General features: G+C 44.0%; 2 protein-coding genes across 2 annotated transcripts in view; one reads left to right on the top strand and one right to left on the bottom strand.

The window, feature by feature from the left end:
• MRPS5 (mitochondrial ribosomal protein S5) overlaps positions 1–26,216 on the top strand; it is a 1,175,798-nt gene that overhangs the window by 863,391 nt on the left and 286,191 nt on the right. The gene's annotated exons all lie outside the window — the stretch shown is intronic.
• LOC135312762 (uncharacterized) overlaps positions 1–26,216 on the bottom strand; it is a 52,522-nt gene that overhangs the window by 3,722 nt on the left and 22,584 nt on the right. Inside the window, 5 exon segments of the mRNA XM_064448521.1 lie at positions 22,257–22,689; positions 22,692–22,761; positions 22,763–23,402; positions 24,625–24,774; positions 25,768–25,971. Coding sequence (XP_064304591.1) covers positions 22,257–22,689; positions 22,692–22,761; positions 22,763–23,402; positions 24,625–24,774; positions 25,768–25,971 — 1,497 coding nt within the window.

The raw sequence follows: 26,216 nt of genomic DNA, 5'->3' as shown, positions 1-26,216 counted from the left end.
GGAGGAGAACCAACATGGTTAAAGCATACTGGATTATCTTTATCACACAACTCATTATGTGTCTTATTTCACGCACAAAGCTGTCTAAACACTAAAACAGGTAGATAACTGTGAGTGGCCGGGAAGAAAGTCCTGAAGTCATCAGCCACTGCACACTCTTTCACTGACTGTGGGGCTCTCAGTCTGAATTATGTGATCTAGGGAAACGTTGGCCATTTTCACGTTTCTCTGTGGATAGCACGGTTCCCACTGACTCCACCAGATCATCCACATTCCCTGAACCTCTGACTCCATTAAGCAATGAGAGGACTGCAGCCTGGCCTAGGGCCAAAAGAACCACGCTTCAGCCTTCCCTGGCCAGACCGGCAGAGGGATGCCTGCTCATGGAGGTTTGCTCTAAGACTGCTTTCATGCTCCTTGGCAAGCAGCCTGAGGGATCACAGTGTGTGATGAAAACAGATTTGTTTGAGCCACTGTTCCTTTCTCTCTTTGGCATAGAGGGTGCTTCAGCTGCCACTGTCAACTATTCATAGAATCATAGAAGAGAATCATAGAATCATTAAGGTTGGAAAAGACCCCTAGGATCATCAAGTCCAACCGTCAACCCAACATCACCAAGTCTCCTAAACCATGCCCTGAGGTGCCACATCTACACATCTTTTAAGTACCTCCAGGAATGGCGACTCTAACCACCTCCCTGGGCAGCCTGGTCCAATGCCTGACCATTCATTTGCTTAGATATAGTTCAAAGCCTACGGTGAGCAGGCTGAAATAGTATTAAAATAGACAAAGAAAACCACAGATTTTTTTCTTCCTTCCTTCCTTCCTTCCTTCCTTCCTTCCAGTTTCCCTCATACGTATCTACCTTTCTTTTCCCACTCTTTATTAAATAACCTGACTGTCGACTGTGGGCTTGAAAGCAACTGCTATCTGTGCTGCTGGCAACTGCCAAAGGACTGAGGTGCTCTGAGCACAGCTCCCCAAGGTGGGTTCCTCGCTTGCTCGCTTGGTTTGTCTTCCTGCCCTGCTACACTGCTACCTACATCCTCTCATGGACTTTGTTCTTCTCAACTGTAATGAAAGGGCTGGTTTCAGAAAAGAAAAAGGCAAATCCAGCCAACCAAAGAGGCCTGAACATAAAAATTTAAATACCACAGCACTATGAAGCAAGAACTCTTCTCAAGATTCCCTAACTTGGTTTCGTCCCCCCTCTGAAAATGGAACAGTTTATAAGGAAAGTGGCTGCTGCAAACCTTCATCACACTGCTGTGGTTTGGGTGATTTTATAATTATTTTACAATGAAGTGCGGGACTGTGGTTTGTGACAACACTGAGATTTTTCAGAGGAAGTTGAGTCAAACAGTTAAAAGAGAACATATCGCAAAGGAGACCTCTCCTTCCACTTCGTACAGTACAGCATCAACTCTTGGGTGAGGCAGAATTCACATAGACTGTGCATAATGCAGCAATGCAATTGAAGGAGCATTATTACAGAGGACTTCTGTCTAATTAAGTGGGTCAGGATGCTCTAATTTGAAGTTACATTTAAATGCACAGAAATACATGCAATGATACAGAATCTTACTGCAAGTAAGGTGATTTTAGGGCTTCATATGATACTTAGTATTTTTCACACACACACACGCACCCCCGGCCAGTACCTTTACTGGTTAGATTTAATCTAGAGAGTGCTTAGGTAATGTTTATTTTTCTAATGAACAGTCTCATGACACAGATAGGAAACTGCTCATTAAGCATCATTCTGACAATCTCTGTGCGCTGGGGCACACTCCGACCTCAGAGACATCTGTGTGACTTAAGCCTAGAGGTATCCCACTGCCAGTCCCGGCCTGCCTGCCAGCACTTCCACAAAGGGCAGGAAACCCGTCCTGTCAATCTGAACTCTTTCCACCTACTCCAAAAAATGTAACCAGCAGGGATTTTGTGGGTGGAGCACAATGTGCGCTGCTCCACCCAAATGTCCTCATCCTCGCATTCACAAGCTCTCTGGATTTGCACTTCACAAATGATAGGGAGAAATCTTACAGAAATCTTTCTTGAAAGATTTGTTTAGATAGATAACTCATTTATTATTTTTTTTTTTTTTTGCATATAGTTTTAGTTACAGAAAGGTTGGGCAAGGGTGTTGAATACAAAAGCATCAAAGGCAATATTGTCTACTTCTTCCTACAAAAAATAAGGTCATGACCTGGAAAGGCACATGCCAAGCTGACAGTTTATTACAAAGAGAAAACAGTGATAAGACCAAAAGGTTAAGGTTAACTTCTTAGAGGTACTGCTGTTAAGCAACATATACCCAGTTGCCTCCTCCTCCACTCCAGCTGAAGTCTCTTCTGTCTTACCTGAGGGTATCTCCCATACTTGTTATGAACAAACAACACAAAAATACCTGTCGGCTGATCTGGCCTATTGACATGTTTTGGTCTCAAAAAATATAGCTTTTTTTTCCCCTTTCTCATATTACAGTTCTCATCAGTGTAAGTGCTGCCCAAGAGCATAGTGTTAGCCAAATTGTTTCAAAACTCACACTAGTGCTATTTTATGTATTAGCTGCAAGGCCTTACATAGTAGTCTATCTCTGCACTAGCAACTCTCTCACTCTTCAGGAAAAATGGCTTTGCTTACTTGTGAGAAAAAGACCTTTTGCTTCCAGCAGCCGACACATGGGCTTCAGGCACTGAGGTACAGCCTGTGTTGCTTGAAGAGCTAAAATTGGTTTTAATCCCTGGAAAAGAAAAGGGACGAGTAAAAACACAGTGCAAATCATAACTCAAAGGCTGTTTTAAAAATCACGATGAACAACAAGCGTCATCCCTTTGCCCATCCTGTGTGAATTTTAGCAGTTGCATGAATTTTCCAACAACCCTGATGTCAAGCACGTGATTTGTTCTGGATTTGCAACATTTCTTCAGAAGTGGCACTTAAACAAGAGCAGAGAAAAACCATTTGGACACAAACCCCTCACACTAAAGAAGCCCTTTTAGGACACGGCTAGGAACATTTGTTGTGACCACCTGTTTGCTTTCTTACAGCCGTCAATACAAGAATCAGGCTGCTCACATGGCTCCTGCAGCAGCACACAACTGTAACTGTAGATTTCGCTTGCTTTAAACCATAGGAAAACACTACGCGCTGGGGGAAAAGCCGCTTCCATTTTGGTCTCTGAGACGATGTACACATACATGCATATGTACATATACATGTGTATAGGCTAATAGGGTATATGCGTCTGCGTATGTACACACATATGCAGGTTCTCGTGGCACACAGAAGGACAGTAAAGCAGTTCTAATAGCCTTAAATCAGTCCAATAATCACGCGCGGCTCTCAAGTGCTTCTGGGGTGTTAAGCCATCTACCTGATTTCTGACTTTCTATGGATCACAGCTTTTATTTCCCAAGCCCTGGCATGTACAGGGAAAACCGCTTTCATTTTGCTACAATCAGTAGTAGGTAGAGCCACTAAGAAAGTCTTATCACCTGGAAAAATACCCACCCTAAAGTTAGGATTTTTTTCAGTCTGTCACTCAAATGGCAGATGTCCAAAGCCATATCTGGGCCTTACACTGCAAAGCCACAATATTGTACGATGACTTTAATCTGAGGGAATGGAAATAACTTTCCAACAGCCTTTAAACAGCTGGTCAGGGGGAGCATCTCTCACCTGAGAATTTCTGGGCGCCGTCTCACGCACAGACACCCCCAGCCAGCAGCTGCAGACTTACCATGAACCCCATTTTTGCTATATTTTCCATGATGCATCTGCAGATACCATCATCCCCCACTGGGGTGGATAAACCTTCAGCTGCACAGTCGTTCTTAAATCCTTTGCAGAACTGATGGTGATGTGCACGTCTTGTACCCCAGTTGACTACTTTTGTTGCTGTGACAATGTGATTGCGAAAGCTCACACATCTAAGTCCCAGAACAACCCACCTCAGCAGCATTAACCATGAAAGAGGCTGCCGTTTCTCAAAAACCATTTCTTTTGTCTGAACTGGCTATAACACTTGTTTTGCCCTGATCTGAGACTCCCCTGACTAAGAGGAGTGTCTTACCCACCATTTCCCACAAAGGATACCACATATTCAGTCATCATGAATTTCTCATTTGAAATTCATTCATACATATATTTCCATGCTGCAGCCACTCAGTGTCACAGTGCTGGCAGGCAAGACAACTTGGCACCATGCTCTGACAGAAACGCTCATGCCACACGTAATGGCATCCAACACTGAGAGGCCCGTCACTCTGGCCCCAGCCCACCTTGCAGCAGGCTACAAGCGGCAGCACACCCACTCCCTAGGAGCAGAGCTGTGCACCGCTCTGTGCAACGGGAAGAACAACACAGCGATGGCCAACAAAGTGCTGCAACGTTTTCCAGGATTGCTTCTTGCCTGCAAGACACTGGGTGAAATAGTGCAGTATCAAGTGCTGTCCCTGCACTTTATTGCTCAGTGGGCAACGGCACTGAGCTAAGAGAGTGCTGCAAACAGCATCATGCTTTCTGCACTGCCTTTTAGCCTCCTTGCTGCCCTGACAGCACCACTACAGTCACCTAGCTCTAGCTGACATGGAGGGGAGAGGGGAGCCTGCAACCCCACGACTGCATGCTGTGCTGCCCACGATGAGGAGCGCAGGCAGTGCCAGCTGGCACAACCCAGGCAGAGGCAGAAAAGGCAGTGACGGTACGTCAGACGTGTGTGCACATCTGCCCCATGGGTTGGAGGACCACTGCTTAGGGAGCTAACACCGTCCTGCCACAGCACTGCAATTGGCTGGGCAAGGTAGAACAGCTTAGGTATACTTGGTCTGCCAGGACAGTATGCAACCACATCACATACGTACCTATGTCTATGGAGCCAGTATATACATTTCTTACACAGAGCCACACAACAACCGTACATGCATGCCTGGAGTATAGCATCCCAGTCTGCTATTTATAGCCATTACAGATGGTTGGATACCTTGTGGCATGGTCTTCTGGCCTCAAAAGTCAAATTCTGCTTGCACTTGAGCATGTAATATTTTTCCTTCTATAAGAATAAAGCTCAAACTTTCCTGTGTGCATTTGATTGTCCATGTGCTATCTAAATGGTAAGGTTACAACATAGAAAAAAGGAAGAAGTGTAAGTAATATCTGTGACAGGAACACTGATGGCTGAGCAGAACTGGATTCCTAAAACTCAGGATGCATCTGAGTTTAGTAAATCTTTTAAGCTAATTTAGTCTTTTGGTGTAAGTCTTTCTTATTTGCAACTTCACCACTCTTTCATAGCTGCCAAAGTATAGAAACCACAGAACTACCTATCTTCTGACTCCATAAACATGACCTCTTAATATATATCTATGTGTGTGTATATATAGATATAGAAATCATTCTTGATGCTAGGTTTGCATATAGTCACCCAGTGAAACAGAGCTGTAAATGAAACAGCGCTGACAGAGACAGCTTGTCCTCAGAATGTAAAGCACTTCAATTTGCTGAGCTTCTGTGCCTTCAAAAGCATCCTGTTACACAGCAAAGAGACGAAAACACAAAAAAATATAAGTTCACCACTCCAGTGCAGCTGATGGAGGAATAAGTAGCGTGCTGTCCCTGTAGATAGCTTTATTTAGAGACCCCAAGGGAAGAGAGGGGGCCTGACTGCATAAGAACTTCCAGCAAAACCGTTAGAAACAGCTGGAAAAGTAGAGATAATTCAGTTGTAATGCCCTTTATTGAAAGAATCTGTATTTTTAAAAGACTAAGTTTAATTTATCTTAAAACTTTTAACTCACAGCTACATCTCCACTTTCAATCTTTAACAGCATAAGCAGTAATATTTCCAGGAAACATTAATGCTACTTCTTTTCTATTTAATACGGGGTTGTTCCTGCAAGATTGTTTTTGTACACCACAAGCAATCTAGGAAAGAACACCAGACTGCTCACATGCACGAACAAATGTAAGAAAAAGAAGCTGCACAGAAGTGATGAAGTCTTGCTTCAGCATTTCCGGCTTTTCTTCAGATAACACCCTTTAAAAAACGACCCATGTTGAGGGCAAAGGCTGCCAGCAGGGAATGCACTCAATTCACAGTGTCAAGCTCAGCTGGCAGCGTGTTTTTGTTCCAGTCCCTGGCCTTTGACTTACTATGCGATTTACTATTACTATACATGAGACTCTTGCCTTGCACTTTGCTATAAATTTCACATCCAACAGTAACTGCGTAAATGCAGATATAATCCTGGGAGCAAGGATCAGGACTCTCCTCCACGTAGACTGCTCTATTCTTTGTGTGACAGAGAAGCTGCTCCCATGTGCTCTGCCGCTGCCCGTGTCCGACAGATACCCTCTACTACCCCGAGGTCTAAAGCCAGTGGAGGAAGCTGATGATGCTCTGTAGGTTGCAGTGGTTCAGAACTCTTGTGAGAGGTGTGGATTTGAACTCCTTTGGTCTAAGGAGGGCACTGAACTCAGATCTTTTCCCTGACCTCTACTTGCGCAGCTGCCACACAGAACAGGGTGGGTGGTAGCACCAGTGCTGGCCATAGTTCAAAGCAATGAAACGTGCTGGTTGCTGGCACTCACAGAGGTGGTCTGGCTCTGGTACAGAGGTTCAGAGTGAATGTGAGGCACGTGCATGGGCGCAAGCAGGGTACAAGTAGGTGGCCAAATCTGGGAGACGGGCACGCCTCTCTGGCCTCTCCTGTGGACTGGTAGAGGTGCGTTCCTGCCTGGCATGCTCTCTGCTGTGAATCTTGGATTGTAGTACCTAACCACCCCCTCTTATTGTATATGCAGTTTAGTCATCAAGCGCAGACTTGCAAGTTGTGCTCCCAGAATGACAGTGAGAACCTGAGCACAGCAATGCCTGGCATCAGCATCCCCTCCCCTATCCCACTGCGCTGGCCAAAGAAGCTATCACTTATCACTCTTGGGTGGACATCTACCTGACTGCTTGCCTGTGCCCTCTCCTCAGACAGATCTGTTAATCATGTTGCAGCTGATTGCACAGCACAGTAACAGCTGATAAATTGGCAGCTGGCAAACATGCAGTCAGAGAAGACGTGGAGCAAAACTTTCAGTGTGGGTGACCATCAACTGTTCAAACCTGCTGGGTGAGGAGACTTCCAGCTCAATGCCAGGCAGAAGACTTTGGGGAAGAACTTCAACGCAGATCCTGCTTCCCTGCATTTAGATCTAAACTTGATTTTACTTGACCCCCTCAATTCATACTGCTGGTTGTGTGATCTAAACTAATTATGCATCTTGATTTTTGCTCATCTAGTTCACCTACTTTTCTTACTTTGGAAGAAAGTTTGTTATCAAATAATCAAAATTTATCTCATTAAGCAGTTTTCCAATCTCATCTAAATACTATAGCTTTGGTAGTAATCTGAGCTGCATTCATGCAAAGTATAAGCACTGCAGATCTCCAAATAAATACGGAATGTGGCTTGTGTATGCCGTGAAACCACAGTCAGTCAAGCTCATCTCTAAAAACAGTCACTACAAACTAATTACTGAGATTGGCTGAGAGCCATCATGTAGACTCTGCATATCACTGTATCCTGAGCCAGCATTTTTCTTCATTGTTTTTAATTCATGGATTTGCAGAGCAGCCACGAGCAGATGTTGGAACAGACAAAGAGCATTACAAGGTGGGGTTTTTTTCCTGCTTTATATACCTTACAGAGATTCTTCGTACGGAAATTAGCCTGACCTAATTCTTTTTTGTGATTCTATATGCAGTTTGAGCTCTTCTAACACCACTTTAGAACAGCTGCCAGCAATTTTCCCTTCTCATCCTGAAATGACCTTTGCTGGGGGAACACATGTTCACGGAGAAGACAACAGTCTGGACAACTTATCTTTCTGTTCAAACCAAAAGGCTCTTTCGATCAGAGATGGAAGGATGCTACTTTGCTACTCCAACCTCATTAGAAACATTGAGACTGGAGGTTCAAGAAATACCAATAGATGTATAACATGATACTCAACTTGTATGTGACAGTTTTGGAAAAACCTCTGTGATGTGTAAATCCACCTACGGACAAGTCTTTAATAAGGAAGCATGTGGTGTCACCTCAGGAGTTTTCTCATATACCTGGCAGTACTACCTGGTCTGCTTGAATAGAAATGAATAGGCTGGTCAGAAGTACTTTTAGAAGCTGGAAAACATCATCTTTGGCAGGGATGACTTAACAGGACACAGAAAGGGAGTGAACTCCGTCATAGACTAGGTCAACATGCCAGCCGTCCCGTTATGTTGGTGGCAGAAGTTTAACAAAGGGCTTTCAGAGGCCTCTTCAACACATCTCCTAAATCTGGTTCCAATGCACAAGGAGGAGAGAGGCTGGCTGGTGCACAGCAACAAACCCCGCAGGCATGCATTCACAGCAGCAAATGCTGCAGGTATGTGTCCACAGCATATATGCAAACGCATGAAATCACATGCTAAACCTGATTCAGCTGAAAGCTTTTGCACAATCACCCTTAATAGAAGGCACATGGTTTTCATTATAATGTGCATAAAACATTTTAAATCAGTTTTACCTGTTTTCAACAGGGAAGAGAAAACCACCAGAATGAGAAACATATCCGAGAGGTAACTAACTAAGCAGCCCTGCAATCCCAGGATCAAAAGCAAAATTTGTCATAAAGCTAGCCAAACATTTACTGTAACGCACACCTTGAAATTATTACAAAAAAATAATAGAGATCAAGTGCCATCTACTGAAACGAACAGTAAAACCCTACCCAGTATATTGATTGGTTGCCTAAACTATATTTCTATAGTTAAAAAGAAAGACAAGGCGGGTCTCAAAGCAATGAATGTCAAGTTACGACTGCTGTCATTTGCTTGTTTTTCCCCCCAGTAGCACTCTTAGCATTAAGGAACACTAAGGACAGACATGAAGCCTGTGCTTTTTCAGCCTATTAATCCTTGAGGGTTTGCGGTCACACCGTATTCTGCCAACTTTAGCAAACACTCACAGCCTGCCAGGTGCCCAGACTTCGAAAGCCAACAGCTTCCTATTACTTACAGAATTTCAGAAGGGAGGAACAGGCGACCTGTAATGAAATGCCTCAACATGGAAGCAAGACAAGGCTTGTAATCCAAATAAAATACAAAACAAACTCTGCAGAATTTTCATTTCCTTTCAACACAACTTACATAACAGTACACCTAAGATAGGGTATTATAAGGTACATCTACTGTTTTGTTACAACACATTAAAAGTAATATATTTCAAGCTCCTTGGGGAAGCGATGTCCACCTTGCAGCGGCTGGAGCAGGATTTATGAAAGGATGCCAGGTCCCCAGCTCCACGGGGGGAATTTTGGAAGTAGCACTCTCCCTATCTGCCACCTCACTTGAGAAATCCCGCTCTCAATCAGCAGAGTGTCTCAGCTATGTGAAAATCTTGTTTCTGGGCATGCCTAGAAGCAGGTCAGCTTTAAAAGCACTGAAGAGCTCGGTGCCTGGCTCCTCTCTAAAGACCAGGGTGGGTGTTTCACACTACACAGAAGACATCAGGGTCCACACAAAAGCAGCCCAAGGAAAGCTCTCTTCTGCTCTCTGCTTTACTGGAGAAAGGATCCACCTGGGATTTGCAGGGCCAGATTTAGCTTTGAACTGGGAGGAGGCTGCACATCATCTCCCCATCACGCCACCTGGGGCACGCACTGCGTCCAGCTGTAAGAACCAGGGGAGGAGATGGGGTTCCTGTCCTCTCAGCTTATCAGGGCCTTCTCCAGCTCCTCCACAGATTCACCCAGTTGAGGGTGCCTGCACGTCTTTGTCACCCATTGCTACAGAGTGGAATCCAAACAGGCCTGAATTTCCCACAGCTCCCCTGCCTCCATCAGGAGACCCTGCCTAACCCCTGCACCCAACACACCTGAGAAAAGTAAGTTCTACAATCTAGAGTTTTGGGCAAAGTTGGGCAACCTCTGCCTAGTTGCTCTATCAGATGCTGGGTTTTATTTTCTGTTCATAATTGTGGTTTATTTATTGGAACAGGGACTGGGCATGCATTTCCCCCTTCTTCCAGGCTCTTCCTAATCTCGGAATCATAACGACAGGTGAGGACCAAAAGAGATTGAAGGCATCTAAAACACAGCTTCCCCAGGATTTATATAGCTACGTACGTAAAAGCAAGCAAATGTTCAAAATGCCACCGCTATCTGCAAAGACCTGCTTAGTTGTTTATGGCTGAGTTTAAAAAAGGGGGACAAATATTTTGATAGTTTTATTATTTTAATTTAACTAATTCTTGATTCAAAATAAATCCTTTCCATTTTTAATTTTTAAAATTTTATCTTTTAAAAATATAATTAAATATTCTAATTTAATTCAACAAATTTAAAATTTATTGAATTAAATTAAGTACATTAATTAAAGCATTAAAATATCTCTAAGCATTCTAAATGTTTTAGATTGAAGATTGTCTTTGTTCAGTCTGAGAGAAAGGTTTTCTTTAATGTTTTGATTTGGCAGCAAACCCCAAATCAATTCTTTGCATAACTCCACTTTGAACATAAGAAAATGGCAGACAAAAAAAAAAGAGGGGATGTAGAGGAAAACAGAAAAGGAAATAATCTATCCATTCTCAGAAAACAGTTCAAACAGTTCAAATCCCAGGATTCTCTTTAAAAAGGCGGGGTTCCAAAAAAGGTCAACAACAATGATGACAGGATTACAGGGCACTGTTTATGAAGGAAGATTAAGGGAATACAATTTGTGTATTCTAATCAGTCTGGCAACACTCTACCATGGGGAGGAGGAATACAGCTGGAAAACTGTAAAGAAAACCATTTAACAGCAACACAGGATTCTGGCTATGATGCATGTTATGTCATGAAAAATTACTTTAAATAAAAACTGATGTTTGGTGGAAGTGCTCATAGTAGAATGTAGCTGGAGTATGTTCAGAATATTTTAAGCAGGGCATCAGAAAACTATTTTCAACACTGGCATAAATAATACAGATTGTAAATTACAAGCAGAGCACCAAGAAAAGAAAAAAATCTCCTAAGAGAACATCTATAATGGCCTTTCCATAGGCACAGTATTTCCTTCCATACAGGTGAAGCGGGCTGAAAACCACGGAAAACAGCCAGAAAGAGCAGAACATTTGCTGCAGTAGATACACAAATTGCAAAGCCTGTTCCAGCTTGACCTCACACATATTTTAAAACAAATACTTAAGAGCGTGCAGTGTGTATAGCATCGGTTTCTCTTATTTGACTCATATTCCATAACGAATGAGCAGAAGAGAGAAAAAAGCTTCTTAAATATAAAAAAGACTTTTTTTTTTTTTACTAAAGATCACTGCTCTGGCCATCTTCCATACCTGCCTCAACTCTGACCTCTAAACCTCAGTGCCCTTCTTACGCCAGGAGCTCAGCCATCTTTTCCCGATGGAGGAGGAGCATGTCCCCACAGTCCCCAGGAGACCTGCATCTCTATCAAAAGGCATTTGGCACTAAAAGGTGAATTGGCTGGCACAGGTCTCACCTTGTCCAACAGCCCAGCGGCTGAGGCGCTCCCTGCAAAAGTCCCATATCTGCATCCCCTACTTACTCAGATTTGCAGTTGGAGCCGTGGCTTTCTCACGGACCACACGCAAGGCTGAGCTTGAGGTTGCAGGCATCCTGAGGCGAGAATCTCCCTTTAACAGTTGGCGTCCCACTTTCAGGAGATCTGGAGTGGTATCAGGACAGTTAATGGGCCAGAGAGAGAGAGAGAGAGAGAGAGAAGAGTTATGGTGTGCCTGCTGGGTACTTGGCTTCAAACCCCCAATAAAAGAGTAACTAGATTATACAAAGTGGAAGAGCTTCCCTGGGAGCAGACTCCCTGCATCCCCTCAGCCTGCTCAGCAGCCTGCTACTAGGGCACTCGTCTCCTTTGTGCTCAAGTCCAGCCTCCAAAAGAGGCAAACAGATCTAAGTAGAAGTTTCTTTTCCCTTTACTGAACTAAGTAACAGGCATCTCCTTTTAATGTTCTTTTCCTTTGTGAGGAAGGACATAAGCACCTAAGTGCGCAAGATTTGTGCCCGAGACCCTGAATTGTAGGTGGCCTGTGCCACCAGCCCAGAGCTGAGCACATCATTGCTTAGGACAGATGGGATTCAGGCTTTCGCCTTTTACTTGCCCATTCCTCCTTTGTAACTTGCTGACTTCTTTTCGGGATCCTCTATTATCTCTGTGATGTCTGGGTGCCTGCTGCAGCCCGAGAGTCTTCTGAACAAAAGGAGATATATGTCTTGAGGGGCCTCAGCCCAACCAAGCAACATCAACAATAATTTTTTAGAAAGGGTGGATCATACAATCTGTGACATTTTTCTAGAACACTTTAATTTAACAGGAACTTGCAGATTTGGGTTCAAAAATACAAAACACTTGAAAGCCAAAACAGTCTTTGTAGGTGCTACTTTGTTTATTCTTCTTTGAAAGAAATACGTGGCCCTTTGAATATGTTATCCACACCAATTCAACTCAATTTGTTGAAATTCAAACTCTAAATCTAAAACATATAAAAATCCTAAATAAAAAACCATAGCGCTATGCTAATAATTTTTCAAAGATGCTTTTTCAGCATCTTTTGCTCAAAATATTTGTCTTCCAATTATATTCCGTTCTTATCTCTTGGAAGTTACACAGCACTTTTTTCACTTCAGTGCAATTCAGTTAGCTTATACCCTAAAAATTCTTCGCTCCTGCTAACAAAATTCACGGTGCAACGGGAGATACAGGCTGTCCATGTGCAATGCTAGCTGCCTTGGGCAGCGGTCCTCAGAAACAGGACAAACGGACAGTGCCCAAGCCTATCAGGGATGAACAGGAGAGGAAAAGGCATCTAATTAGACTTACTTGAAGATCCAAGTGTGATCTTCAAACACAAACTTTCTTCCGCAAATGAATGTCTAAGACTGGGTTTCCTTTCTGTTAAACAAAACAAAACAAAACAAACAAACAAAAAAATAAAATTAAAAAAATAAAAAAATAAAAAATAAAAAAATAAAAAAAAAAAAAAAAAGAAAAAGAAAAGAGACAGAAACCGTACTTGGCTTCAGTAAAGGCTAACAGCAGAGCTGTCATAGACCTGATGAGGAACACAGGAGATCGGGGTGGGATTCATCTGACTAAGCATGGATGTCTCTAATGTAGACACCCATGTCTGAGCCAGCCTCGGTCCCATATTTAGGCAACCGAGAGTTCGTCAATATAACCAGTGAGTTCAAGGTACTCCCTCACCCCCGAAACAGCTCCCACAACGGCCAGGAGAGAAACGGCAGATTCACCTGTTAAAGCTGTTCCACTTCTGATCAGCAATGGGACCAGTCACTGGGGCAGACAAGGGGGGCGCCCCCCCATCTGCAGCCCACAGCTCCTGAAGGTTGTCCAAGGAGACCCGTAGATTCGGTTTTCACCTCTCCTGAATCACAAATACCGAGGGATTTACCCCAGGCAGAGGAGCCCCAGCGGGATCCGCCGCCTGCGCTGGGTCCGTTGACCCAACTGGCAGGGACCGGTCAAAAACTGCCACGGGGGGGACCCAGGCGTTCCGATGCACGCGGAGGGGGCTGGGCTATGCAAATGAGGGCACCCCCAGCAGCCGCTTCCCCCCTGCTGCCAGCCGCCAGGCCTCACAGCACCAACTGCTACAACACACCAAGCCTTCACAGGGTGACGCCTCTCTGTGCTCAACTCCGGGATGCAAGCTTCGAGGTTAGCGCGGGCTTCAGCCTGGGCACGGCATCCTCGCTCACGGAGGGTGACATGTGCGCGCTCATTTCCCTCTGAAAGAGTTAAAAATAACATTAGAAACCCTCAAGCTGACACAACAACATCTTCAACTCGTTTAAACTAGACACAGGAGATGTTTCTGTGATCCGAGTTTTTAAGAACAAAAATACATGCTTTTTTGAGCCTGCAGCCGTTTTAATGCTGACTCTACTCCAGCAGTGCTTATTGAGAATGAAATCCATGTGCAGAGAAAGTAAGGATCTCCCTTAGCTGCCCGTGTCTGGGTACCTATTGGTGCTCAGTTAATATCTGGAAGTGTCTTAGACTGGAAGCATTTTTGTGTAGTAATGGAGGGCTGTGTTCCGTTAAGTAACAGGGAAGACTATATCCTGTGACCTTTTCTCTGGTGGCTTGGTATGTATGTGCAGCAGTTGAAATAAGCCCAATATGGCTTCCTGGAGACCAAAGCGTTCTGGAAGACAGTGCTGAGCAGTAGGCTACTAGTGCCTGCAAAGTTCCTGTAGTCTCTTTCTTCCCCACTCCCCAGCAGATTCTGGGCTGAGATGCACCCAGATTTTCCAGGCAGTGATCAACCTAGTGGACGATAAACTGGATTTTCCTTTAAACTGGATTTTCAGTTAATTGAAGTTAGTTAGAACTTGGTTGCTTCTGCAAATTGTAGATACCTATCTGCACCTTTAGACTTTCTAAATGCCAACAAATTTATTTTTTTTCCCAACAGGAACAGTGAAGCTAAATGCTCTTTGGCTGAATAAGCAGCACTGTATAAAATGTCTCGTGTGTGAAGATGTTTTTTGTACATTTATAATCGTGTTGAAGTAAAAGAATAGTATGAAGTCGTTCTTCTTACAGTTATTCAGTAGGTCTACAGTAAGTAAAACCATGCTGGAATAAGAAGGTCTGCTAACGGTGTGCTAACAGTGCTTATAATTAGTGTTCTGTTAACCAATGAGTTGGGTTTTCCCAGGCATAAATTGTGTTAGGAATGCAAAGCAAGGCTGACATCAGGAATGAATACTTCCCTGGTTTAAACAGCTTGCATCATTCCATCCAAACTCCGCTCAAATTCTTGCTTTGGAACCCAGAAAGAATGAGTCACATGTGGCTGTAGTTCATCATAGGTGCCTCTTTATTGAGAAACGAAACCTTTTCTGAGCCTGAAAGGTCGTAGCTTTATGTTGAATACGCGTAGGAAGTTTGGAATAGAGATCAATGTTTGGAATAATGACCAAGTAAAAGAGCAGTGAAAAGGTAATCACTTTGTGGTTGTATTTATTGCTTGTATTTATTTTTCAGTGACTTCAGTTCCTCTGTCTGAGGTAATGTGAAGGTCTCCTCTCATCTGGATGCTACTGAAGTCCAATAAAATCACTCAGCCAGCGGAGTGCATGGAAACCACCTCTCTGTGCAGAGGAGTTGTGTGTTGTGCAGTTTTAGGGTGGGGCAGAAACATGATCTGCTGTGACTGTCCTCACTTCACAATTGCATTAATAATCAATGAAGGGAAACCGTGAAGGTACTGAATAAGTGCAGTCCCTCTCCTGTCCTGCCCAGTCCAAAGTTAATATGAAGCCTTTGTACCTCAAATACTTCTAAGTTTTGTGTGTCCAGTTTGTCCATAGTTGGCATCTACCAGACACGGCTGCATCCAGTGATGACAGCTTTTAATTCTCTGCATTTTACACACTGATGTGGATGCGCACGGGTAGTTTAGGCATGTTGAAAGTTAACTCCTTTCGGCCTTGTCAATGAGAATTCTTGATTCTCTTTTAATAAACACATCTTTATTCTTACCGAATCTGTGTTAAATTTCACCTTTTCAAACTAATGAAGCTTCACTTTTATTTTTAAGTCCTCTTGCAAGCAGCTTGACAGATTTTTCTAATCTAATAAACTGAATGCGAAGCCGGAGCGATCTCCTGACATCATTCTGTTACTACTTATGCAATCGAGGAGAGAGCTGCAACGTGGCACTTGGAGTATGGATCCAGTTGTTGCCCCAGCGCCACTCAGTGATGTGTTCTAGCTGAAGTGGGGAATAAAACAAGTGGATTTGGGGGTTACTTTTTTCCTTTGCTCTAGTCAGCCATGTATTTGTTGAAATTAGAAACCTATTTCTGTCGACAGATTCTCTGAGCTAGCAGGTAATGATGTCTGGGGTTTTATAGCAGTGATAAGAAATAATGCTAAAAGGATACACAACCGTAGACTTTAATTTTTTTTCCTTAAAGGCTATTGTTTCTATCTGTACTGAGCAATAGAATACAACACAGATGCTGAATACATGAAAAGGAACATTAGAAGTTGTCATCTCATCTGATCATGAAGAAAATGTTTGTAGTACTTGCATTACAAAGAGGATAGCTTCTGATGCCTCTGCTGAGGGGAAGGAGGGACACAAGCCAATGTCCTAGGCAAGTCAAATTGTTTTGGTCTGATTTTGAAAAAGACAGGTAGTATTGTTACTTGAAGCATTAGATTTGTCTAAATAGCTCTGGGCCTTACAACTGTCCTACGTTCTCCCTGACACACTGAATCCTTGAGAACTGAGCGGCTTTTAGATTGTAAAATATTTGGGCAAATTATGAATTATAACCCATTTCTGACAGGAACTTAAAGTATGCTGAAAATTGGACTCGTGTTCTTTAGCAGTTCACATTTTCTTTAATTGCAGACAACAACAGATAGCAGAAAGGGGAAAAAAAAAAAAAGAGAAGCAGCGCAGCAATGAAAGAAAATGGGGGAAGAAGCCCAAAGGCTAATGAAAGAAGAAGAAAACAAAACTGATGTAGAAGCGTCCGGACACAAACCAGGCATCAGTGGCACAGTGCCAAGGAAAAAGAGAACTTCAGCTCTACAACATACATATTGGTATTGATTTAAGTATTTCTAGGGCTTCAGCATTTCTAGGACTCCAACCGTTTGGTTTCAGGGCATTCTTCAGGGCATCTTGGAAGGCAGGGTTCTCTCAGAATATCTTCAACGACTGGTAGGTGGTTATTAAAGGAGAAAAAAAGCCCACAGAAAATCATGCCTTGATGGAATGAAGTTTCCTGCAATAGTCCTATTCCAGCACCCTTCTTTGCAGCAAAAGTGATTGAGCAAGGATGTTGATTGAAAGACATCCTTAATGAATAGTTCAAGCCTAGAGAAAAGAATGGAAATACCTAAGAGTGTGGTAAATCTCCTGTATTGTCTATGCTTACCCGAAACATGTAATTAAACAGTTTTAAAGAACCCTTTGCTTCCTGCCTGATCGAGAATGTCTGCTTTTGCCTTTCCATAAAGGTATTTATAAATGTTTCGCATTTTTCCATGGGAGATAATATTGACGCGTGCAGAAGAAAATTACTTGTTAAAGGTGACCTACGACTCTCAACGTCCTCCTGGTAGAGTACACTCTGGTAGAGCACAAGTTACAGCTGAACACAAAAGTGGATTTCTTGTCACTTTGTCACCTGCAGCCCCTGTGCTACCATGCCCCTTTACAACACTACAGTGGTTAACAGCAGGGGCATCGCTACACAGCAGTGGTGCGTGCTGCTCCTTTCTTATGAAGGCTAATGTTGTGAACGTAGGGGAGCAATTCAATCGCTTACTTGTATTGGTAAATTTGTATTTCTAGCAGAAATTCTTCTACTTCCTACATTAAGGGGAAAAAAAAGTCTCACGCTGTACACTTGTTGCATAGGTAGTACAACTGAAAAAAAGGTGTCCTCCTGTGAATACACCTAAGTGTGAAAATTCTCAGTTCAGTTAACAGCACTTCTCAGGTTCCATTTTTGTACACTTACTGTACGTATTTACAGTGGGATTCCACTCAGAAAAGCGTGCAAGGTAAATAGGCAGTAGAAGACAACAGTAGTTTAATGAAGAAGAAAAGTTAATGTCTGCTGGAGGGAAAGGTGTGTGGGAGGAGGAGGGTCCATGTGGTCATTATGTGCAGCTCAGAACTTCAGTGAATACCTCCTGCATCTTCTGCTGTGCGGATGCTATTATCCCTGAATTCATGGGCTGTCTTGTGGCAGATGAGCGAGGACAGCAAATTCTGTGCCTGAGACGGGTTCCCTGTGTATCCAGGGTCCTGTGAAGTTGTGACAGAACGGGAAGGGGCGGGGGGACTAGATCACCTCTGCCTTGAAAAATAGAATTTTTAACTAAGTTGTAAGACACAAGTTCTGCTTAAAAGAGAAGTACTTGAGAAAGTAAAGACAGTAAGACTTACTCTGAATGGCCTTTGTCATGGAGAAAAGTTTAAAAAAATATTTAGTATGCTTGTCATGCTGCTTAAAATCTTGCACAGACCAACTGATTTGACAGCAATTTTTAGACATTAAAGAAGTCATTGAGAAATGTGAAATTTTAAAACACCTTTTAGAAAGCAACAATATGCACTTTTGTGTGTATCTTCTGCGCAAGGGTTCTGGCTGGTGTAGAATCAATGACTACAGCCTGTCCGGACTGAACAGCAGTATGGCAAGCAAATCTGCTCCTAGTACACACCTCTAAAGTATCTGATGGTGGATTGGAGATAAGAAGAAAGTCTGTGAATAAGCTTTAATAGCAATCCGCGTCTGTCCTTTCAACCACACTGATGAAGCAAGGAGGCACATGTCATAATTCTTTCCCTACTGCTGACACAGGGCAGGGAAACCTAATACCTGTTGCCTAGTTTAGGTTGGAAGCGCCATCGCATCTTTCTAAAAAAATTAGTTTAGTGCTTACTATTGCTATTTCTGAGACAATGTAAAATAGGTGCAAATAGATGTTATTTATTAAAAATAAGAAAACATTGGCTAGTTAAGAAGTTAGAAACAAAGCCCCTGACTGCGTCATGAGAATGCTCGTGTGTTTTTGAGCCTTCAGCCGTTTTAAAAACGATTAGGTGCTGCCACCTCCTGCACATCAGCCCTCCTGCGTTGCTTTGCCCTCTCCTGCTGCGTACTCACACTGTTTTGCTGTTCTTCCCTCCATTTCCCTGCCTGTACTTGAGCACAACTGCTCTAGGAATTGCTCCCATCTACTCTACCAAGTCCTGACATAATGCCAGAAAGGGTACAGTGCTCTCGCAGGTAGTAGTCTGTATGTCAAAACAGCATGCATTGGTTTCATATGTTTTCCTGCGCTATAGTTGCTTGTGTTTGCAATGTCCCATGTTCATTTGTCTGAAGGGTTTTGGAGGAAAATGCTCCCCTGTTCTGCTCATGTAGGACATAAATAAAACAGTGCTTCAATTTTAGCGCATTTCTAGCGGTTGGGATTTAGGTGAGGTGGTTGATTTGGGGGGGGGAAAGAAGGCAAAATGAGGAAGTGATCAGAAGTGAAGAACAGCCTTGTGAGTGGGTGGACCTAAGTAAGCATGCAGGTGAATCTCTGGTGAGGCGGTGGGCAGTGCCTGTGCCTGGGTGTTTTCAGCAGCTGAGAGGCATGTTGGGTACCTCTTCAGCTGAATATTAAAGAAAGGCTTCTTTGAGCCTGGATTAGAAAGAGAAATGCATAATGGGATTATCAATAGGTGTTGCTTCAACCAGGGAAGGAGCCGACTTGGTTCCTATGCTACCCTGTAAGCATGAATTCAAGCAGCCCCCTGCTACCTGACCCTTAACCTATGCCCTGCTTGTCCTCCCCACCTGCACACTTTGAGGCAAGACTTCCCAGTGTGGTATGAACAATTTCTCAACTCAGAAAAAGGAGGAGGTTTTATTGAACTCTTTGGAGGCTAATGGTCCTCCCCTAGCTGCTCCATACAGCACCAGCAGGATCCAGGTGAATCATGACTAAGAGTAAAGCCAAATATTACATGGGGAAAAATCAAGATGGTACATTTGTCACAACAACTGGGATATCCTCTGTGGATCGGGAGCAAAGGCCAGTCCCACAAAGTCTGGGACTGGAGCATTTATCGTGGTACTTCAGGCCTCTTCTTACAAAGGGTACCTTGAGCTGTCTACATGCTTGCAGGATGGAGGAGGAAAGGTGGCAGCTTGGAAGCGAGCTGTATTTCAGGAAGAGATCAGAGCACGGACTTCTATCAGGAATGTGACAGGAACTCTCTTGCTGAGCATAGGTAAATAACTTATGAGAGTTGAGCGGACAGAAGATTTTTAAGGGCAAGAAGCAATTTTGACGTTATTCTGGTGTTAGTGCCTTGTGTCTTAAACATGGACCATGTCCAAAACATGGTTTGAAATGAGTTCAGCCTATTGACATTTTAAATGTAAGTGTAGGTTCATACTGCTTTGTTGCCTGCTTGCTGCAAAAGACACCCACGTAGTCACAGGTGAATCTCTCTCCTAGAACTGAAGATCTAAACTAGTCCTCTAAACTAGGCTCCATTTCACCACCACTCACAGCAAAGATCACTTAAACAATAGTGGCTGTTAAAGAGAAACCCAAAATTGTGATAAAGATGGTAAAATCACATATAAAATATTGCGCTCTCAGCCTTGAACAGACATGCTTTGAAGTAGCAATAAGGCATGTTGTGTCATGTGTTCCAGTCCCATCCCCTCCACCCCCCAACCTATTAATTTTGGCCCTTGTGCCCAGGTACTTAAAAGAAAAGCTTTTGAAAGTGACTTTGCAGCAACTATGTATTGCAGTAGTGTCATAAGGCAAGTCAAGTGGCCTGCAGGAACCCAGCAAGGTAGGTGAGCATGGAAGAGGGTGTTGCTGGCAGAGGAAGCAAGACGCTCTCATCTTCTCATCTTTGTGAACTCTTGGAGCCTGTGTTACATCAACATGCCTGTTCGATTTCTCTTCCTTAGTGAAATGCTTAATGAACACTAGGGAATCTGTTGCAAACACAAGTAATTCAGAACCCAGGCATTACAAGGATGCAAAAGGTCTCTGAATTGCCTCTGTAAGCATTGGTGCATATCACCCTCTTGAGTGTTGCAAATGCTCCCCACATGCTGGCCAACTGTTCCTCCTTCCTTGTGGCTAATAACTCCATTCTTCCCCAAAGCGGCAGGGCAGTGCATGGCGTTGTCTGGCTTCACTAGGCTTCTTCTGCTCTGGGTTGCACAGAGAAATATTACACTTGCTTTGCTGGAGGGGAGAACAGGAAGCCAGTGAGGTTTAACCGGCCAGAGGTGTTGTTGAAAGGTTGGGTGGAGGCAGGCAAACACCGCTATGTCGTCTGTTGGTTGGCATTGCCCTCCTCTGAACTATGCACGGATTTCAAGTTTTGGACAGGAAGAATTTGTGGTTTGATGGTCACAGTGGCATCTCGGTGGGCACACTGAGACTGCATGGCTCTCAGATTAATTAAACAAGGCATTCTGGACTTCTGTTACATGCCGGGAAGACTGACACTCTCCTGGCAGCACAGAAATGAGCAGTTACAAGCTTCTGGAAGATTGCATTGAATTAAAGATTAGGCACTTGCATTTGTTAACTCAGCATGGGTGCAGTCATGCAGGTGGCATGTGTGTCCACAGACCAACTGGAGCCTTTTTCTCTGCCTGAGTGCTTATGCTTGGAGCTGTAATGAAGTTTTTCTCAGCAGAATTCTGTTCTTTGGGTCCTGATAGTTCCTTATGCCCTGATACAGTGCCTCCGCCAGCTCTGCCTGTGGCCAACAGCTCAGCTGAGACCGGCTATTTTATATGGCTTTGCTACAATAAAACACTCACACATTTACCATTTCTAACAGGCTTCATTGAACTTGTGATTATAAAGGTAATTTACAATAAAACAATTAAATAAACAATAAGCTAAAGCACAATACATTTCAAAGGGTTCATATGACTACAACATTCCAACACATTAAAACTTTAAAACACTCAAATTGTACCTACACCTATACTTATCTTTCTAACACGTTTCAAGACTCTCAACAAAGTACCTTTTTGGTTACAGTCCCTGTAAACACACAAGACCAGTGAAACACTCAAGCAATTGTACAACTGAGAAGAACACTACACAAGACGGGAACAAACAATGTGCTGGAAACTGCCTGGGGAATAGGGGGTTGACCTCTAAATTGAACTGACTCTTTGGACAACGAATGGATAACACTAGCATGCTCTCTGGAATACATGTGTGACATCCTTAGTGGGAACAAGTCTCCATGTCACTCAACACTGTAATTTCACAAAAGTTTTAGGTTAGTGCCGCCTAAAGAAATAGCCCACCTTTCTCTGGCCGTTTGCTCCCGTGCACGTCTCACGCTACTCTTGAGCCAGTGCAAAGTGCTGGTATATTTGCCCAGTGAACCAGCCAGGGAAACTCATTGAGCTTAACAAACAACAAATTAACATTCAGCAAACAAACATGAAAGAGAACTCACTGTATTCTCCTTGATCTCCCTGGTCATGTTCACTGTGCAGATATGTTGGCACCAGAAAGACACCAGCGCGGTGGGGTGCGGGGGTGGGGAACATGGTGACTGGGAGCAGGAGGACTATTTCTGTAGGCAGCAGTACTCTCAGAAAACACCAGTTACAAACATCCTGTAGAAAGGCTTTACCTTTTCCATTCTGAAACAAGTAACATGTTTTCAAACCGATTTATAGGGCAAATCAAATAGTCAAGAGCAAAACGGTGGACTAGGACAGAACTGCAAAACAACGCTCCAGTACTGTAAATGAGATCTCTTCCTGCTCCATGAGTGCTGAAAGCCCACATGATAGTTGGTACAACAGGGGCTGCTACAGCCAGATCGCTGGCGAGTCTGCTGCTCCAGTATGTCTTCTTTATTCCTGTCTGAGAAACAGTATTGACGTACCCAAAGACTTCATCATCGTGAGGTTCTGTAAAATCAAGTTCTTTCACAAAATGGTTTTCATTAACTCCGTGCTCCACCTTCCTGCATGGAGGTGTCACAGGAGACAAAAGGATGGTAGAGTTTGGCTCACCTGGAGTTAAGTCCACTACGATACCAGAATCACTGAGGCTTTCAAGAGAAATTGACCCAATTCCTTCAGGGAAGAAGGCGGGCTTAGAGGACAGGCATCTTGAGCTCTGAGCTCTGGACATGTTTTGAATGAACTGCTCCCCTTCTAGGCTATATGGCACCACATCAGTCTGGATGGTCTGCTCCACCATCATGTTTCTGACTTTCTCCTCCTCCTCCTGGGAAAAAGTTAGTTTCTCACCCAGAACATTTTCAAGCATCTCTTGATTCACAATAGAATTGGAGGGAGCTGAATCACTCAACTCAGAGGTTGTGGTGGTCAAACTCTCTTCAAATAAATCAGTCCCGTTAGCTGTGTCCTCATGAAGAAACAGCCCACTACCTGCCAGCTCCTCCAGAGCTTGGTCCTCTGTGGTGGGGCTGTCTGGCATCGTGGTACACAACGGCTTCCCCTCAGAGTCACATGTGTACTCTGGGCGCTGCTCATCTCTCACAGAGCTCTTCAGGGCCATCTCCATGCTCGACACCAAAGATTCCAGTTTCTTGTTTTCAATGCTTACGTCTAGGAAGTATTTCTGAAATTTTTTGTCTTTCTCAGCCAAGCTCTTCTTCATGCTCTCAATACCTCGCTTGAGTTCTTTAATTTCCCTCCTTGCTTCCAAGAGGCTCAGCTCCATCTCCACATGATTACACTCGTCTTCGATCCAGTCTTCCTTCATACGTTCCACCTGAGCTTTGAGCTTTTCGATTTCTCTTTCCCTGGAGCAAAATAAAAATATCGTAACACTTCTGGTGACTGCCTAGTTGAAGAGTCAACGTGAGGCTCCACCTCACTGGGGTGGCTATGCTGCAAAGATGCTCCAAGGAAGAAGCAAATTCCTCCATGCATCATTTGCTGCCACCTCTGAGAGAACTGGCAGAGATGTCAGCTGGCTGCCAAGACGCACTGGCTGATTCCTAGCTGGAGTCACCAACCTGGCCACACAGCCAGCAGCCTTGTGGGCTATGCTGTGATCCTGGACACTTGGAGGTGAAAGTGGTGGCCTCTGGGTTAGGTCCAACCAGTACAGCGCTTGACATCTCACCTACTGCCTCACCCTGGAGGAAATGACAAACAGCTGCCTGGATGTGTCCCCTGTGCCTGCCAGCAGCTCGTCACGTATAGCCAGAGCCAACAGTGGCCTCAGACAGCAGGATGGCTCAGGGCTGCAGGCACCTGGCTTGCTTTGCACCCGGCTTGCTTTGCACCCCCCCAGCCCAGCATGGATCCAGAGGCTTCTGCCCTCACTTGCAAGCAAGTGGGGAGAAGGGCCCCCTGCGTGAGATCCAGCCCTCACAGGTACAGATGTCGGGCCACCCAAAGCAGGACCAAGGGGTCCCTGGGACTCTACCTTGGGGCTCCATTCAAACAACCCTTTGTGCCCGCTTGGGTTGTGTGTGCTGGAAAGCCAGTTCTCAGAGCACAGCTTTAGTAAAAGAGAGAACATCTGTTGCTGTGTAATGTACATTGTTGCTTCTTCGCTTAGCATCCATACAAAGTGCTACTGCAAAAAAGTCCATATCTAAGCAACAAAACCACAAGCGGGCACACTAGTTTGTGTCAGAGCTTTTCTTTCAGTAGGGGAAAAGGGGGACATTTGTCGTCGTATTTTCTGAGCGAGGTGGAACTTTTTTATGTATAAAAGGTCTCAGTGCTAAAGTAGGCTGGTGAAGAACTATCCTTTAAAAGTCTTCTATCGGGAAAGTTCAAAAAAAGGGAAAAAGAGACAGCCATATTTGTAACGGAAGTGCACGGTACATATTCACTGAGCACACAATGAAACCTTAAATACCTGAAAACAACCTAATCAGCCCGATCATATTTCCAATCTCTTAATGAAAACTTTACATGGTCAAGAAAAGAGTAAAAATGATCAGGACTCCCATCCCTTAATGCTCCTGAATAAATCTTGTCCAGTCTTATTTCTGAAGTGAAATATACCTTTCTGTAACTTTGCACTCGGATTCCTTCAGCTTTTTTTTCAAATGCCGTATTGTAACTTCTTTCTGCTGCAGAGGAGTCAAATACCGCTCCGGATTTTCTGGCTTAGTGCTGCAATTGTGACCACAAGAAATAGATTTCCCTGATCGCCTGAAAAGAAAAAAACCATCACACCATCACATAACATCACTCCTACAGTTCTTCAGTCCTGGCAAAAAGGAACACATCCCATAGACTGATATGGCGCTTGGCTCATTTTGGGCTCCTCAGTGTCCACACAAGTGACTCCCTCTGGCAAATCAAAGTACTTGAGAAAAGGGCTGATTTGTGGCTATAGTACAAAATTTACTATTTATCATACTTGTTTTCAGTGCCATTGCCTCAAATGAGACATTTAACTTTAAAACACCTAGCCATCTCCTCACCCAAAACGGTGCCCAAGAGCAGGCAGCTGGGCCATTGGCAAGGGCACCCAGCTGCAGACACAGCCAGCTAAGGAAGCGTACAGACTGAGTTCAGCTCCACATGTGAGTTAAGAAGCCGAGCACCCTGAAACCTACATTAATCCTATCTAGCTTTAGGTGTGTATCTGACGTGCTTGGCTGTTGAGTTGCCTGGGGTGGGAGGAAAGAGAGAGAAAGGGAGGGAGAGAAACAACAATTTCTTCTCTGCAATACGTGTCGCATGCTCCCGCAGGTATTGGTTTTCTTCCCTGTAGAGGAAACTGCACACAGAGGTACCTAAGGCCGGGCAGGGTGAATTTTCACCCGAGCATACAATATTTTCTATACAACCCCACCCAACTCTCTCCAAAGGAGAAAGGACCTTTCTGTGAAAGAACCAGGAAAGCCACATGAGAACTGACAGCATGAAACCACGGAAAGGAGCCTGCCTTGGAGTGAAAACCAGCTACAAAGTGCTTTGACTAAAAGTAACCTTGAATTTTACAGTACTGAAACAGTAAAACTTTTACATGGGATAGAGCACACTGTTGATTGTCAAGCCACCAATATGAAGAGTCACACCCATGCTGAGGAGCAACACGACCCCTTTGGCAAGCCAGACAACCAGCTGATGCCACATTTGAGTGCAGAGAGGGTAAGTCAGTGTGCTGAACACCAGGATGCTGAAATAAAGACTTACCTCGTCACTTGGCTGCTGTCACTTCCTTTGTTTGAGCCTGAGTTGCTTCTGCTGGCTAAAGAAGCCCCATAATTCTGACGGGTGTTCGCAGGACTCGGCTGGGTTTTGCTCAGTGTTGACAAAGGGGCCTTTTCACGGGAAGCAGGTGGGCTGGGTCTGGACTTGTTGGATAAGGATCCATTATTCTGACCATGAAGGCCACAACTGGAGGAGAACCAACATGGTTAAAGCATACTGGATTATCTTTATCACACAACTCATTATGTGTCTTATTTCACGCACAAAGCTGTCTAAACACTAAAACAGGTAGATAACTGTGAGTGGCCGGGAAGAAAGTCCTGAAGTCATCAGCCACTGCACACTCTTTCACTGACTGTGGGGCTCTCAGTCTGAATTATGTGATCTAGGGAAACGTTGGCCATTTTCACGTTTCTCTGTGGATAGCACGG

Source organism: Phalacrocorax carbo, chromosome 3, assembly GCF_963921805.1.
Source record: "Phalacrocorax carbo chromosome 3, bPhaCar2.1, whole genome shotgun sequence".
NCBI classification, from domain to species: Eukaryota; Metazoa; Chordata; class Aves; order Suliformes; family Phalacrocoracidae; genus Phalacrocorax; species Phalacrocorax carbo.
The sequence above is the reverse complement of the archived record's forward strand: the minus strand, read 5'-3'. Positions and strand labels throughout refer to the sequence as shown.